The 17,532-nt window shown below is 36.6% G+C and overlaps 1 protein-coding gene across 1 annotated transcript in view; it reads left to right on the forward strand.

The window, feature by feature from the left end:
- The window catches only part of GABRA4 (gamma-aminobutyric acid type A receptor subunit alpha4), a 69,813-nt gene that overhangs the window by 11,180 nt on the left and 41,101 nt on the right, over positions 1-17,532 (forward strand). The window contains exons 3-8 of the mRNA XM_082728037.1: positions 4,308-4,375; positions 5,381-5,601; positions 5,777-5,859; positions 8,425-8,568; positions 9,414-9,566; positions 16,119-16,378. Of these exons, the coding sequence (XP_082584163.1) occupies positions 4,308-4,375; positions 5,381-5,601; positions 5,777-5,859; positions 8,425-8,568; positions 9,414-9,566; positions 16,119-16,378 (929 nt within the window). The remainder of the gene's footprint in view (positions 1-4,307; positions 4,376-5,380; positions 5,602-5,776; positions 5,860-8,424; positions 8,569-9,413; positions 9,567-16,118; positions 16,379-17,532) is intronic.

Consider the following 17,532-nt stretch of genomic DNA (forward strand, 5'->3'; position numbering starts at 1 on the left):
ACAAGAGCCCTTCCTCTACACTTGTTCCTCTATAATTTACTGTTAACAACTGCCAGAGTGATTTTATAAAGAATATAATTCAAATCATATAATTTCCTTACTTCAAACTCTTGATGGCCTTCCAATGATTAAGGGATAAAAATCAAACTTCCTTATAGCCCAAGGCAGAGCTGAACTGAGTATCAGAGGGAGAAAACTTTAGGAAAGAACAGAAGAAAATTGTTTCTTTTGTATTTCTGTATGCTTTTGCTTGGGAGGCCATTATAAAATGCTACAGACAGAGTAGCTTAAACAATAGCAATATCAAAGTGTCAGCAGGCTTGGTTTCCTCTAAGTCCTCTCCTTTGTTGTAGATGGTTATCCTCTCTGTCTTCACATGGTCTTTCTACTGTGTGATTTTGTGTCCTAATCTCCTCTTCTTTTAAGGGCATCAGTCACATTGGATTTGAGTCCATCCTAAAGACCTCATTGTAACCTAATTTCTTTTTTTAAAGACCCTAATTCTAAATACAGTCATATTCTGAGGTACTGGGCGTTAGGACTTCAACACATGAATTTGGGAAGAACATAATTCAGCACATAACAACCTCTCCATGTGTGGTCCATCTGTCACCAGGATTCTATAAGTTTTTTTCCATGTAGTTTTAACAACTGTCACTAGAACGTGTATTTTAAGTATGTTGCTTAAAAGATGCCCCTTTAGGGGACACCTGGGTGGCTCGGTGGGTTAAGCCTCTGCCTTCGGCTCAGGCCATGATCTCAGGGTCCTGGGATCGAGTCCCCCATCCAGCTCTCTGCTTTGCAGAGAGCCTGCTTTCTCCCCTCTCTCTCCCTGCCTCTCTGCCTATTTGTGATCTCTCTCTCTCTCTCTCTCAGTCAAATAAATAAATAAAATCTTTTTTTAAAAATGCCCTTTTAGAATATGGACTCAGGAGTAGGTCTCTGCCCACCGACTGGTTTTCATTCTGTTTATGTGACTTTCATTTCTTATCATTCTCTTCCTTACCTGCTTTGTGCCAGCCTCACTGGCCTCTTTTTTATTCCCCGAACACAGTAAGGTCTCTCCTGACTCTGAGCTTTTATCCTGCAGTACTTTATTCTTGGAATGACAATTCTCTCTGTTATTCCAGTGGCTCATGTTTACCCTCCAGGTCTCAGTTAAAAGTTTTCACTTTGAAGAGTGGCTCAAAAATCTAGGCTTTCCCAGCCTCTTACTCCATTACCAGCCTGATTTGTACCTCTTATGAATAAAAAGATTCTTCCATCCAATTTATTTCTTTATTATTTACACTCAGACTCTTCTAATAGCATGTTAACTCCCTGAAGCAGGGAATTTATTTATTTATATATTGTGTTTAAATTTATTTTATTTTTCAAATTTTTATTTAAATTCTAGTTAGTTAATGTGTAGTGTAATATTGGTTTCAGGAGTAGAATTTAGTGATTCATTACCTACATATAACACCCAGTGAGACAGGGAACTCCTAAGTCTTGGTTACCACTCTAGCTCCAGGGCCTAGTACAGAACCTGATACTCAGCAGGTGCTCACTCAGTGAATGTTTATTGAGTGGGTGTCCAAATGAAATCTCTCTTCCAATCACATATTTTTAGAATCTCACTTAATCTCATGTTTTACGATCATGTAAAACAAATACTGAACAATGTCACAAACAAACTAAACAATACGAAGATTGTAATTCCAGACATAAATATTTTTCCAAGAATCATTAAGAAAGTATTATATAAGAATTGGAAAATACCCATTATTATCATGGAATCACTGTAACTACAAGACTTAGCATAACCCCACACACCTTAAAGTAAATTTGTAAGTAAAAATATCATTGGCCTAATTCCTCTTATATACTTCCCTTACTCCCATTGAACACTTAATACACAGTAATAATATTTTACAGGACATAGTTGGGTAAATACTATTCTAGAAATCAGATGAACACAGTCTGTAAACTAGAATAAAATGAACTGCATCACCTAAGGAGTTGCTAGAAATGCAAATTGCCAGGCTCCACCTTAGACCTACTCAATCAGCAGGGCTAGTGTGGGGGCCCAGCATTGCTGCTTTAACAAACCTTTGGGTGATTCTGATCCATGAAAGTTTGAAAACTACTGCCCTAAATTGATCTTTAAAGAAATTTTTGATTCTCAAATTCCAAATAAAGCAGAAGATCTTGAAAGAGGAGAGGAAAAATTGAAACAAGAGGAAAGCAGAGAAGGAGACAAACCATAAGAGTCTCTCTTTTTTTTTTTTAATTTTTTAAATTTTTTATTTTTTATAAACATATATTTTTATCCCCAGGGGTACAGGTCTGTGAATCACCAGGTTTACATACTTCACAGCACTCACCAAAGCACATACCCTCCCCAATGTCCATAATCCCACCCCCTTCTCCCAACCCCCCTCCCCATAAGAGTCTCTTAATCTCAGAAAACAAACTGAGGCTTGTTGGAGAGGGAGGTAGGAGGGATAGGGTGGCTGGGTGACAGACATTGGGGAGGGTATGTGCTATGGTGAAAGCTGAGAATTGTGTAAGACTGATGATTCACAGACCTGTACCCCTGAAAACAGTAATACATTGTATGTTAACAAAAAATTTAAATATATATATATGTATATATACATATATATATATATACATAAAGTAACTTTTGAATTCTCAAGAATCTTATCAAACAAATGGTTCAGTTGTCAAATCATTTCAGGACATATGCAAACTTAATTATTTTAAGTAACTTATTTTCTCTGTTTTCCAAAGGTGTTTTTTAATGAAAGCTCATGATGGATCAATTTAATCTATGACTTTTCTTTCAGTATACTTACAAAGGATATATTTTACTTAGGATACTTATTTAAGAAAGAATTTTCTCATTCTTCTTCAAATTATTTTTCTTCCTGCGGCTCATTCTTTGTTCTATACAGTGAGAAATATTCTGATTCATTTTTATGAAGACAACTTTAAACCTAGGGCATTAAGCTATACCAACTACCCTTCCTTTCTCTCCCCCCCCCCCCGCCCCTTGGCATAAATCCAATTGCCCAACCAGTATCCAAAGGAAATAACCCATCTTGATAACAGATGTTATTCTTTCCAGTATGGATTATCTAGCTTCTGGCCAAACAATGTTATAAACTATCATTTAAATGGTATCCAAGAGGGCAACAATTTTTTTTTATTTTTATTAGTAATAAAAAAGGTATATATAATAACTACTATCATTACTGAGTGCATTATATTCTAGAGATTGGGACAAGTCATTTACATTTATAATTTCAGTTAATACTCATTAAAACCTTTACCTCTCAGGATTCATGGCTTGACTAAAATTATATTTAAAAAGTGTTTGAGCCAAATTTAAATTCCATAGTTCCTGATTTTAAGCACCATGCTAAACCCAGATTGTGGAAATCTTCCTTTGTCTAAAACCTGTGTCACCCCCATGGTCCAGATGCCCCCACCTTTTTCTTCTGCCAAACACACCTATGTGTTTGTTTCTGAACCAGTCTTATTTAGGCCTGGGAAAGAATCTCAGTAGTGGCCATTATCAGAAGCAAAGAGAAACTACTACTTAATACGTACTCTTGTAAGAGAGTCACTGTGTTCAGGGTTTTGTATGAAAAATTTCATTTGATCCCTATCAACAGTCTTGCTTATATCTGAGGTTGCTGCTTCTGAGAGGTTCAATAGCCTGCCCAAGATGAAATGGCTAGTAGGTGGCAAGAAGTGAATAGGTCTGACTTGTAGGAGAGTTTATCTTTGATCTCAGTCACCAGTGGATGGTCTGCTGATTGTTAAAGGTGACTTGAATCATTTCTGGGCTTAAGTTATTTCCCAGAATTGTCAGCTCTCCAAAGATGCATCCCTTACAACTCTTAGGGTTTGTCTCCTCACTCTTGTAGCTACATTTCCTCTTTTTAACAGCTCAATGGCTGATCAGATGATGGACTATAAAAAATTACAAAGGCTGAAAGCTTTTTTCCCCCTGCACTGCCTGTCATGACAGTGCCCGGAGGTAATGTGTTTTTGAAGAAGCAAGGTTCCCCTAAGTAACTAGGGTGGTATTTTTTGTTTGTTTGCTTGTTTGTTTTGCCTATAAATAAACACTGCTTTCTGGTTCTGTTGTTCTTTTGTCTACATTTTTTTTTTTCCATTTTTGGAGAGATGCATCATCTCACTGAAAATTTAAGATCCCTATAAAAACATGATATATCATATCTATATTTATTCTTTATCCTCCTTGCCTATAAAATTGGTAATTTTTTTTCACTCATTTACTTTATACCTACTAGGTCCTGTTACAGAAGTAAAAACTGATATATATGTCACCAGCTTTGGACCCGTCTCTGATGTTGAAATGGTAGGTACTTAGGAAATTTAATGTACCTCTTGAGGTTTGAAGAAAACATTCAGAAGAGAGGGCCATTTATATTTTAATATTTATTTTGTCATTAATTACACACAGCTAGCAAGTCAAAGAAGCGCCTAGTTTCAAAAGTTTAAAAGGAGTAAGTCATTTAATTTGCATTTTGGCTCTAACATTTAACTATTTTTTGGTTTAGAGTTATTCTCACAAGGAAAACTTTCCTATTACTAGTCTCCATGGCACAACCTTTTATGTAGTAATTTTTTCCCTTTAGAAAATTATTGAGGAGGAGACAATTGAAGAGTGTAATTAGTTTTTGTATGAAGCTATACTGTTCCCCTAATCATGTTTAGTATTACATGTTGGCCCAATTTCTCACTTTCTGTACCCACCCCAACCCCTTCTCCTCCTGCCTCTCTCTCATGCTTCAAGAAGTTAGAACACCAAACACTGATCAGGATGAATTCATCCATTCAGTTGTGCCTCTAATAGTAAATATATGCAGTTTAAAGGTCAGAGAGCGAGCTTGACCTTTCTTCCTTGACCTGAAGCTCTTAGGTTAACTTTTAAAAATTCTGTTAATATATAATTGGTTTTTTAAAAATTTTATTTTGTCTTAGAGATGCCTACAATTTTATGATGGATTATGCCATGATATTTGTTACACTTTTACTAATTTTGCTACCTGGTCTAAAGTACAACTGTAATTATTTGGTGCTGGTGGTTCTATTAAATTACGGTAATTAATCTTGAATGACTCATGTTTATGGTAATTTACTTATCTAATAAAGTAGAAGATTAAGTTATCAAGGTAGACATAACATGCTTTAATTGCTGAGGATCTTTTAGCTCCATTGACTTAAGAAAATTTCTGTTCCTATTAATTTAGTTTTTATTTGGGTAGTTTTTTTTTAATGAAAAAAAAAGGAGGCTAGAATTTAATGCATATTTATGTGTAGTCATCTGTGATTTGAATATGTCAAAAACTAATTTCCCTAGGAATACACAATGGATGTGTTCTTCAGACAGACATGGATTGACAAAAGACTAAAATATGATGGCCCCATTGAAATTTTGAGATTGAACAATATGATGGTAACAAAAGTATGGACCCCTGATACTTTCTTCAGGAATGGAAAGAAATCGGTTTCACATAATATGACAGCTCCAAATAAGCTTTTTAGAATTATGAGAAATGGCACTATTTTATACACAATGAGGTAGTCATTTTTTTTCTTCTTCCTTCTTCCTTTTTTATGCTTTTTTCGTACTCTTTCCTCCTTCCCTTTCCCCCTTTTTCTGTTCTTCCTTCCTTCTTTCCATCCTTCTCATTTTAGGTGTCATAAAATCATTTGTAAAGTAAGAGTTAATTTTAATTGCATTTTTCCACTATAGACTCACCATAAGTGCAGAGTGTCCCATGAGATTGGTGGATTTCCCCATGGATGGTCATGCATGCCCTTTGAAATTTGGAAGTTGTAAGTTACAATACAAATATTGTTAGAATTCATTTTTATCGAATGCAAGCTGATACTTATATATGTGCATGATTTCCCATAATCCATTTCACTCATTGTTCATGATAACTCTCTAAAATTTGACTTTTAGGAGACTATTTCAACCTCATATCCAAAACCCAAAAACTGTTTGTACAGATGGCCTAGGCAGACTGACTCACAATAATAGTTTGGTAATCAGTGGTGAAATTTAGGGACCTCTGAAATTTATGTGTTGGTGGTGTAACGAAGAAAGTACAAAGGGTTTTTAGTGGGGAGGGGAGAAAATGAACAGTGCCTGTTATAAGAAGACTTCTTTATGGCAGATTTGAAAAAGGGCCAGAGAAGATTCAGGGTTTCTTGAAACGACAAGGGTGAGAATAATATCAACAATGCTGTTAGTATCAAAGAGGCTGAAGCATAATGAAAGCATAGTAGGAGGTGTGGTCTGATATATAGACAGAACCAGGTAATATACCCCTTTATAGACCACGTTAAGGAGTTTGAATTCTATTGGAAATGCTATGGAAAGCCCTTGGAAGATTTTACTAGGGGATTTGGCATTCTTTGACATTTTACAATTTCATTTCAGCTTTTTTATGGAGAATGGATTGTAGGGAGATTAGAGTAGAAGCAGATATAAGTTGGAGGCTATTGCTCTAGTACCATCAAAGATGGCGGTGGCTTAGACAAGGATGGCGCTAGAGGAGAATCTGTGAGGTAGATGACTTGGGCATACTTTGAGGAGGGGAAGGCAAGAAGGTAAAAAGAGTGGGTAAAAAAGAATAGGGAATTCTTTCCCCCAAGCTTCCTTCTCTGAGATGGCAGAAAAATGAGATTGCCTTTCCTAATGTCTGCCACAAATATTTGATTCAGTCAGAATCTACCACAAATAGGCGCTGGCTTTTATTATTGCTTCAGATCCTTAGTGCACTGATTGTGAAACTGTTGCCCACTATTACCATGCTCATTGCTTAATAATGAGAACTGGCCGTCAGCCTTCTTTTACAAGCCCTAGTAACCACAGTATTCCAGTATTCAGTGAGCTAAGTTAATGCTAGAGAGAGTCATTTGCTCCCTGACCAGTGACTTAATGAGAGAAGATGAAGAAAAGAAAAGCACCATCTCCCTGGGAGCAGAATTAAAACCCATTGGTATTACCAAATCTTAAATTTCCCCCCAAGATAGTTCTTATCTATGGGAAGTTCTTTCCCATGCAGCTCCCTCTAGTTCCCATACACAGCACTCTTTGGAGTGACTTAAACATCGTTGATATTCAATCAGGGTTCGTACTAAATAAAGAAATCACTCTTTGGAAGTTGTTTTTTTTGGAGTAGCAATTAAAAAGAGAGTAACCTTTTGATTGCCTGCACCCATTTTGCCCACATCCGTAGGTCCTGCCTGAAATGTTGAATCATTAAGAGAAAGGTTATTCCATCAAGGTAAGAGAGTCAAGAGAAGGATACCTGCTTTAGAATATCAAGGACAGGAATATAGTATTTGGTGTCTTTTAAATGTATGATGTAGCATGAATGTACTTCAGGAGAGAAATGTTGACACATTAGCTATCTACTGCTAACTGGCGACACAAGCCTCAGAATTTGTTTTGTGAAATCAAAAAAATCATTTGTAAAAAATAGTCTCCCTAGGTATTAACTCCTTTGTAGAATTAAGCGATTTCACAGAGACCTACTGTGCTCTAGCCATTTTAGGAAGGTTTGTGGAGGGAACCAACTCATCATGGTTCTTTTGAGCTTTGTGAGCTTTGTGTGTGAGCCAAGCTATCTGTTGTGGGTAGACTGGTAAAGCTAGCAGCTGGTTTCCATTCCCATTGAACACCGAATAATAGAAAATGGGCTTAAATTGCCGCTGGGAGGGATTTGTTGAAGACAGGAGGGAAAATGTCCTGATTGTAGTTTAAAGGTAGCGGAACCAGTTGTGTAATTATTTTCCCTGGTGGGCTTTACAAACCGCAGAGCCGGTTGTCACTGCGGGATGGTTCCCAAACAGCATGGGTGTTGCCCAGAGGCGGTCTGGAATAGGTGACCCCTGGAGAGTTCTCCCAACAGTAGGTTTTGTTTTGTTGTTGTTGTTGTTGTATTATTATAGGCAGCATCTGGTACATTTCTAATTGGCAGAACTGCCTTAGAATGGAAGGAGTCAGTCTCAGTTGAGCACTGGAAGTGAGTTGGAATGGAAGAAGTACTTTTTCGGTGGAGGAGCATTATTTCTGTTTTTCAACTGCTTATCCTAGCAGTATGGAAGCACATCCAAGTGCATTGATGCATATATAATGTTGAAGATGCTTAGTTTTAGTCGCTCCTTCTCCAATTCTTTGATATAAAAACAAGAAATATGCTGAGTTGCAAGTGTGTTCATTTAATCTCTAAGGTTTTCTAAATCTTAAGCATGTTTGAATAAATCACAATGATTATTGTTTCCTTTTATTCCATCTTTCTTGAACATGTGTAATATTCTTAAGTGTTGACCATCAGTCCTGCTGAAAAAGGACCACTGACTCTAATCACATTCTGGGCTCTCATTCAGATGCATATCCAAAGAGTGAGATGATTTATACCTGGACAAAAGGTCCTGAGAAATCAGTGGAAGTTCCAAAGGAGTCTTCGAGCTTAGTCCAATATGACTTGGTTGGGCAAACTGTATCAAGTGAAACTATCAAGTCCATTACGGGTGAGATGCTTAATGATTAAAGTCAGTATGCTACTTGGCATTAATTTTCCAGTCTGCAAGAGGGATTGAAAAACACATTTTGGGATTTGAGTCTTCTGAATATCGGGCCTCACAGTCAGAATAAGGCCACGGCTTTCCTAAGTCACTTTAATATGTCACTTTCAGCTGTCACATTATAAATACTTACCAACAGCTACCAGAAATCTTATAATTTGTTTCCCTAATTAGCTTTTTAGATTTTTGTCTAAATGCCCATAAAAGATGCTTGAACTCAGAGATGTTATATATGGCTCGATGTTACACGTTTCTCTTTGTAGTTTTCTTCATATGTGTAACATTCAGAAACACATCTCTTTCCTAAAACTGAGACATTAAGACAGCCTCTTCCAAAGCAAGTATGTATATATAACGTAAATCTGTGTATTTCGATTCTTTCCAAAATTAAGCTTTAGATTTTCAAGTGCGTATTTCCATTTTTTGTAGTGATTTTCCATAAAAGTGAGGTCTAAATTCTGCTCTTAGAAAATGCTGAAATTGAAGGCTAACTGCTTTCACAGTACCAGGCCTTTAAAATAGAAAGTGCTGCAAATGTTTTTTTTTAATAGTTGTAGCTTAATTTATTAAATCACTTAACCATTATATAGAACAAAAGTGTTTTTCTGTGTAAGGATGTTCAATATCATTTCCTCCCTAGTTAGGAACTATATATTTCTCAGTTTGCTTGCTCTGCACTACAGATCATTCTTTGTCTAAAATACTATTTGTTAGTCTGAAATATGATTATGAAGTCATTGACTGATTGCCTGCGTAACCAATAATACATTTTCCTTGTGTTTCATTTGTAGGTGAATATGTTGTTATGACAGTTTATTTCCACCTCAGACGGAAGATGGGTTACTTTATGATTCAAACATACATTCCGTGTATAATGACAGTGATTCTTTCTCAAGTTTCGTTCTGGATAAACAAGGAATCAGTTCCAGCTAGGACTGTATTCGGTAAGTGCCATTCATTTCTTGGATATTTTTGTTCGTGTTATATTTTGATCATGATTCACGGGAATAGTTCTTAAAACATCATTTTTTTCCCCCTAAGAATATACTAAACAGTAATATATCAAGCTGTATTGAGAAAAGAATCATATGGCTTTGTTTTTTTTTTTCTTTTTTCCTTTTCATAGGCTTTCATTTTTACTCAGCCAATACAAATAAGGTTTGGAGGATATAGGTAGGCCATCCTTTCCTTTGGGGCCTCATCTTATTTGCCTTATTAAGACCAGACAGATGGGACCAAGAGTGACTCTGGATATGATTTCACTTTTCATGATATTCTTGGGCTCCTACCTTAAAGCTGTATAATTGAATTAAAATCATATCTAGGTGTTAAAATGGAATGTGCTGGGAACTAAAAATAAAACAAAAGTCATGGCTGAATGAATATGAAGCCTTAGCATAATTTGCTTTTTAATGAAGAGGAGCAAAATGCATGTGGTTTCAATGCATTGAGTTGGATGGTATTATATGCTTAGTTTATTAGCTCATTGTTATGTTCTATCTATATCTTTTCTCTTCGAACACAAGCATATTTTCTTCTTTTTGCTTTTATAGTGGCTTCCTATATATCATATTCTTAACTTTATGAGGTCCAGAACACACCGGGTTTAAATTTTTATAGCTGTAAATAAAGCTTTCTGTATATCAGCTATGCTTTTAAATAATACAACTAGTTATAATGATATCTATTTAATATAACATATTTCTCTATTCTTTTTCTATTGATTGTGAGTGGTAAAAGTAGGTAGTAGTAGGATAAGAGGGAAAATGCTCACAGTTTCTCTGGACTGGAGGTACAATCCTCACAGGAGAGGTCATCCTTCTTTTGCTTTTTCTAGTTGGTAAGATCAAAACCATGGTATATTATCCCTTATCACGCCACAGCAGGAGGGACGCTGGTGAGAAGACACTGGGGGAAGTAGGAGCTTCTCATCCCACTTCTCCATCCTTACAGAGAACTGATCAGGTGTCTTAGTGTCCTCAACACATCTGAATGTGAGGAAATTTTTCACAGACACCTGCACCCCCCTTTAACCTTAGGTTTAACACAAGAACCCTATGAGGGAAACTATTACAGAACAGTTAGTGCGGGGAGCAGGGTATGACCCCAAGAAGCCAGTGAGCTAGTATTGTGGCACTACCTACGTCACAGAGTTGTGAGGGTTCAATTAAATAATAACTGCACATTGCAAGTATGAAATATATTTTACGTATTAAACAAACTGAGGGTTGCCGCAGGGAGGGGAATGAATATAGGGGGAAGGTGGTTGGGTTATGGACATTGGGGAAGGTATGTGCTATGGTGAGTGCTGTGAAGTGTGTAAACCTGGCGATTCACAGATCTGTACCCCTGGGGCTAATAATACATTATATGTTAATACAAATTTTAAAAAATAGGTGTAAGAATGAAAGAGAAAATAACAAATCTAAGCTTTGGACTACAGTAGATTGGGCCTTGAAACTGGAATCTGGCACTTATTTTCTTTATCCGTATACATCTCCATCCTAATGCCTCTCTCCTTCATGGACTGGTGAGGATTCAGAGTGATGTTCAGTACTCCTCCCAGGGCACATGATACACCTAGTATGTATTTGTTACTCTCCCTCGTACTTCTCTCACATAGGGGAGACTTATTTTGTGGGGACTTGGTTTTCTTAATTTTTAATTGCTTTTCCAGAAAATATTTATTGTTTTTGTGTAATACCAGGCACCCTGTTAGGTCCTTTATGCTCCTCAAGTCATGTAGTGTGCAGAGTAGACTTCGGTCTTTGCATATCATGTTCAGAGTCAGCCTGACTGGGCAGGAAGTACCTGCAGAGGCTGAGCACAGACCAAACTCCCTTAACTTTCCCTGGCAAAAATCATACCAATGTTTTAGGAATTATTATCAGAAAATAAAAATAAAATCACCTGAACACATATTATCATCTCTTTTCTGTGATCTTAAAGAACATCTAGAGCAGAAAATACTGACCCGTCCTTTATATATCTGATGAAGAGGCAGTAGTGTCTTAACACAGATTCTGCCTCCAGGCAACCTCAGTTCTAACCACAAGGTCTACCACTGATTTGCTGTAAACTGCCAATGAGTTACTTCTGCTCGTTTCCTCGCGTGTTACAACAGGATGAAGGGTTGTACTTACTCCATAGGGTTGTTATGAGGGTTAAATGAACTAATTTGAATAAAGAACTTGGAACAAAGCCTATCATAGAATACGTTTTATTTAAGTGTTTATTATTATAACAGTCCACACTGCCATCTACCTCATTTAGGAATCACTACTTGATACTCTAATATGAATGTCCTCTGTATTTTAGAGTTACTGTGATTGTTCGATAAGCTTTGAGAGCTTTTTTTGGTTGAACACAAATTGGTAGCCACTGTACTGTCCTATCTCCCTTGTCCCCAAACAATAGAAATTTCCAGTGATGTGGAGAAGGACAACACTGATTACAGTGGTACCCACCAACATTTCCAACACATAAGACACTGTAAGGAAATTAAGTGGCATGCAGTAAGAATACTGGTAATACTAATAACAATGATGATAAGATTTGCCATCTTATGTAATCTTCACAATAACTCAGCAAGGTAGGTCTTATTAATTCTTCATAGATGAAGAGAATAACTCAAAGAAATCAAGAAACTTGTATAAAGTTACATACTTATAAGTGATGGACCCAGGACAATTTCTGTCTAACTTCGAGAACCTTGCCATTTCTATTCTGCCATTCTGTCTTCACAGGAAGTATAAGGATGTGGGCGTTTGTGGAGTATTCAAGAGCTTCTGAGTGAGATTGTATAGATGTGTGCTGAAGATAATTTGTGGGTAGCTTTTTCCATTTGAACTGTGACATTTGCCTGTCTTGTGCTTGTGTGCCAAGATGTTGGTTTTGATTGACCAGGGAAATCATGCACAATAATTAAGTCTTCAAAGACCTAAGATGTGTCAGAATGGTAATTATTAAACTGCTCATTGAGGCACTGAGATGGCATTTTCCTAAGGAAGTTAAGTTTTAAGTATTTGGGGAGCATTAGCATTCTATTTCATATGAGACTGAAGTAAAACATTAATTCTGGGCAAGTATATATTTTCCCTAATTTTTCATTTCCCTCTCCACTTGGGGAAAGAATATGCTGGATCAGACATGTCACCAGAGATCATGGAAAATTAGACTCCCCCCCCAAAAAATTAATTAGTGTAAATATGGGAAGCAGAGTGTGCTGAATTTTCTCCAAAGACCTTCTATCTGCAACGTTGTCTGCCTTTAAGTCTTCTCATTATTCCAGTATAGTAAAATGTTAAACCAGAGTAAATGCCAGCTGGCATGTCTAAATCATTACTAGTTCATTTCCTTGGAGTGGCCAGCCAAAAATTTACTCTTGTGCACAGTCTTAGCTTACTCTTACACGTCCTCTCCCAGTTCCTGGACCAGCCAATATGGTACATATTCAGCATTATAAAAGCAGGTACTGGCATCAATACTTGAACATGTCAAAAAAAATTCTATGGTTGTTGAAATGCTTTCAGGGTAGATGCCAGCTAAGCCATTGAGAGCAGATGCACTATCTTCCTAGAGGCAGAGGAAGCATGTCTTCTTATCTGAAGGGTTGGCTTCTGTTTGCTACTCTTTTGGTGTTTATTAAACCAAATGCTCTAAAAGCAGCTGTAAGAAACACATTCCTTATATACTAGTGCTTTCTTTAAGTTTGACCACAAGACGGAGGAAACTTTTTGTCTAAAAGGAAGGCAACTTCAAACACTTAGCAAATTGTTTATACAGGTTACTTCTCTAAATTTGCCAACACTCATAAGATATGAACCATAATATTCTACAAACTTTCAATCAAATTGACTCAAACCAGTGAAAGAGAAATGGAAAGTAAGCACATATGTTTTGCATTTATGTCCACAGCATCGTTTAACATTTTCAGGAACTGGTGATCAGAAAGTAATTTTGGAATTCAAGGCTCAATAATTTCATTAATATCCTGCCTACTTAGCATTAATGAAGGATTTTCTTCCCCTGACAGCAGGAGAAGATGAAGATCATTACTGCAGGTCTGCAGGAGAAATTGTTCTGGTATCAAAACAAAACAAAAACAAAACAACAAAACAACAACAATAAAAAGCAGGAGAAGATGAAGACCATTACTGCAGGTCTGCAGGAGAAACTGTTCTGGTATCAAAACAAAACAAAAACAAAACAACAACAACAAAAAACAGAACACTTTCAAAGCCTCCTGGGAAATCCTAAATCACTTATATTTGAGTTTTAGTTTTCCTTTTTGGTTATCACATTATGTTCTTTAGAATTTTCTGAGTTCTGAGTAGTATTTTTATTTAGGCTGCACTGTTCATATTTTATTTCCAAGTGCTTTCAGCATAATTGCTGTGATAGAGGAAATATACACAAGGAATTTGTATAACATTTTTGAATTCTTAATAAGCCATTAAACTTAAATTTTTATGAATAAGAAGAAAAACTTTGATTTATCTTCAAACTTTGTAGCTAAAATTTTCAAGGTTAATTTACATCTCACAGGCAGCATGGGAATGTTGCCATTTTTCTGAGATCAAATGGAGGCCTAAAAGTTCTAGGGTTTCTTTCTGAAATGAAGTACAAAAAATTCACAGTACTCCGTTTTCATAGCTATTTCAATATCTCCATATTTGACCCAGCAAACATTTAAAAATCTGTTTTAGATGAATAAAATTCTAAAAAAAAAAAAAAATCACACCTTTTTTCTTCAAAGAGGGAATACAACCAAATCCTCAAGTTTCTTTCTCTGTAGAGTTTATGGAATATTTTAAAAGATCTATAGCTTATACACTACACAGTTGCTCTAATTTTGATGTTCTAAACGTTGATAATTCAGACTGGACTGGAGAAAAATGGGTTGGTGAGGAGGTGAAAAAAACGTTTTTATTCGTTACACACTTATGTATCTGGCATTATATGAAGTATGACAAATACTGAAGCAGTATTAGGTATTTTTGCCCTCAAGAAGGCTACGCTAAATTAGGTTGTTGGAGACAGGCCTATGTTCATGGAATAATTAGAGAACAAGGCAGAATTGAGGAGACAATATAAATTCTCCCTAATTTCAATTATTATTATTCCATTACTGTTGCGTGGGGCTCACTATCTCTTTAGTTTAACATGTTATTTTTTGGCTTTTGGTGAGGGATTGACATAGATTGGAATATATAGTTTAGGTGCCTTTTTCATCATCATCATCATCACCCCCCAATTCAGGAACTATTCTGAAAAGTATATAGAATGAGTTTATTATTTATTTATTTATTTATTTAAAAAAATTTATTTATTTGAGAAAGAGAAAGAATGTGCATACAAGCAAGGGAAACAGCAAAGGGAGAGGCATACTCCTCACTAAGCAGGGAGTCCAGTGCAGGGTTCCATCACAAGAATCCAGGATCAAGACCTAAGCTGAAGGCAGATGTTTAACCGACTAAGCCTCCCAGACACCCTTTGGATGAGTTTAAATGGGTATAGTAAATTCTCACAGAAATCTCCAAGCTTGACTAGATAACATAGATGATATATGCAGATAGACAAAGATACAAAAAGAAACAACTATTAGCATACTTAAATAACACATTTCTCGATAGCTCCAGTGACAAGTGGACTTTTTCCACTGAGAATGGGGACTTTTTTTTTCAGGCCGAGGAGAAGGCTTCCCTGAGGATGATATTCTTCAGAAACCTATTAATGAAAGAGAAGTACCTCTATTCTTGTTGCAAAGATTTTCCTGCTTACCACAAACTGATGCATGGTAGATGTCCACTATTTTTAAAACTAAATTATTCTAGAAATCTATTTTTCCAGAAATATACCTCTGTTGCTTTTTATAAATTAAGCTCTTTTGCAACTAGATTATTATTTCATTATTATATTAATTTAGCAGGTAATACTCAGTTTTAAGTATCTGTAATTCATGATTTTTCTGGTCATGATTCTCCATAGCAATGGGCATGCCTATCCCAGAAATTCTGATGCCCCAAATTACAATGCTATCAACTTCTCACTCCTGGTTGAGAAGCAGTGCTTCAACAGGAAGTAACTTTAACAGGAAGTTACACCTAACTTCCTGCTAGGTGTATGTGTTGACTTGCTCAGGTAGGTTGGCTCAGATACTAATACCAGCCCAATATACAATAGGTGCTATATATAGTTGTAATCTTTATAGCGAACCCAATCGCTAAGTATCAAATGAAGCCCATTGAGTTTTCCTCACTTAATCCGAGTCACGCTGAGCCAATAAGTAGAAGAGCCAGGATTTTAATGATACCTGTCTCTTACTTGAAAACCTATGCTAATTTCACTGAGCCACTAGGGTTTGAGTCTCCCAAAAGAGATGGCTTGAGATATTGTAAACTTTATTACCCCTCTCCCACCAAGTCCCCAAGGTTTGTTGGTTTGTTTGCATAGTAGTAATGATATTTTGTCTCTTTGCTCTTTTGCTTCTGAAGGAATAACCACAGTCCTCACCATGACCACACTGAGCATCAGTGCACGGCATTCTTTGCCCAAAGTGTCCTACGCTACCGCCATGGATTGGTTCATAGCTGTCTGCTTTGCTTTCGTATTTTCTGCCCTTATTGAGTTTGCTGCTGTCAATTACTTTACCAATGTTCAAATGGAAAAAGCCAAAAGGAAGTCATCAAAAGCCCTCCAGGAAATACCGGCTGCTCCAGTGCAGAGAGAAAAGCCTCCGGAAGCACCTCTGCAGGTATTTGACTTAATCTCCTTCAGTTTAAGATTTCAGCTTTTTGTCAGATTTACATTGAATCCAGGGGAAAAACTGAGAATTTGAAAATCCCAGTAACAATTTGGAAGTCATTTAAAATCCAAGAAATCGGAAAAGGGTAGTTGTAAATGTAAACTTTAAAACTGTGATTAATGGCTTAAAAACTAAACAGGTCTGGATGAGCTAGATTTATCTGGAGCTAGTTGTTTGAAAACTCCTGTCAGAATTAAAAGTTTTTGACTGGGACCAAATCTGATGTCTACTATTAAGAGGAACCTGTGGATATCTTTGAATGGGTTGATTGGTCATTTCAGTAGAGTTTATTGGACAAAGTAGAGCAGCCGTTCTTGATAAAATCCCACATTAGAACTATCCCATGGGGTCTGGTGGTGTCTGTGCCCGAATATATATATATATATATATATATATATATACATATATTTTTTTAAGATTTTATTTATTTATTTGAGAGATAGAGGTCACAAGTAGGCAGAGAGGCAGGCAGAGAGAGAGGAGGAAGCAGGTTCCCCGCTGAGCAGAGCCTCATATGGGGTTCGATCCCAGGATCCTGGGACCATGACCTGAGCTGAAGGCAGAGGCTTTAACCCACTGAGCCACCCAGGCACCCTGTGCCCTTATATTAAACAAGAAAATAAAGCCAATAAACAAGATGAACCATAGGTGTATCTGATGTACACCAAAGATGAAGAATTATTGACCTAAAGGGACAGACTTAAAAGGATGTAAATATCTAAGAGCTACTGTAATTTACATTAGGCACTTCAGTGATTCTGTGATCTAAAAAAAAAAAAAAAAGTTTTAAAGTAATGTTTTCCTCAGGACTCCAGTTGTACAAAAATAGCTAGATCTTCATGGAGACAGGTAAGCAAACAGGCAGCTCCTCTTCCTCTTCCTCCTCTTCTCCTTCCATCTCCCCCTCCCCCTTCAAGATCAATTTCTCTCTTAATCTCTACTCAGCTTCCTCATCAATCAGCAGACAAGTTTCTGCATTCACTTACTCACAGCCTTATTGTAGTTGCCACAAGTGGTGGTCTAACACTCTTTTTTCCCAAATCAAAAGTATATATAAATGATCAATTGCATTTTCTGTAAATAATAACTCATTCCCTTTTCTG

This window comes from Mustela nivalis (assembly GCF_964662115.1).
Source record: "Mustela nivalis genome assembly, chromosome: 4".
NCBI classification, from domain to species: Eukaryota; Metazoa; Chordata; class Mammalia; order Carnivora; family Mustelidae; genus Mustela; species Mustela nivalis.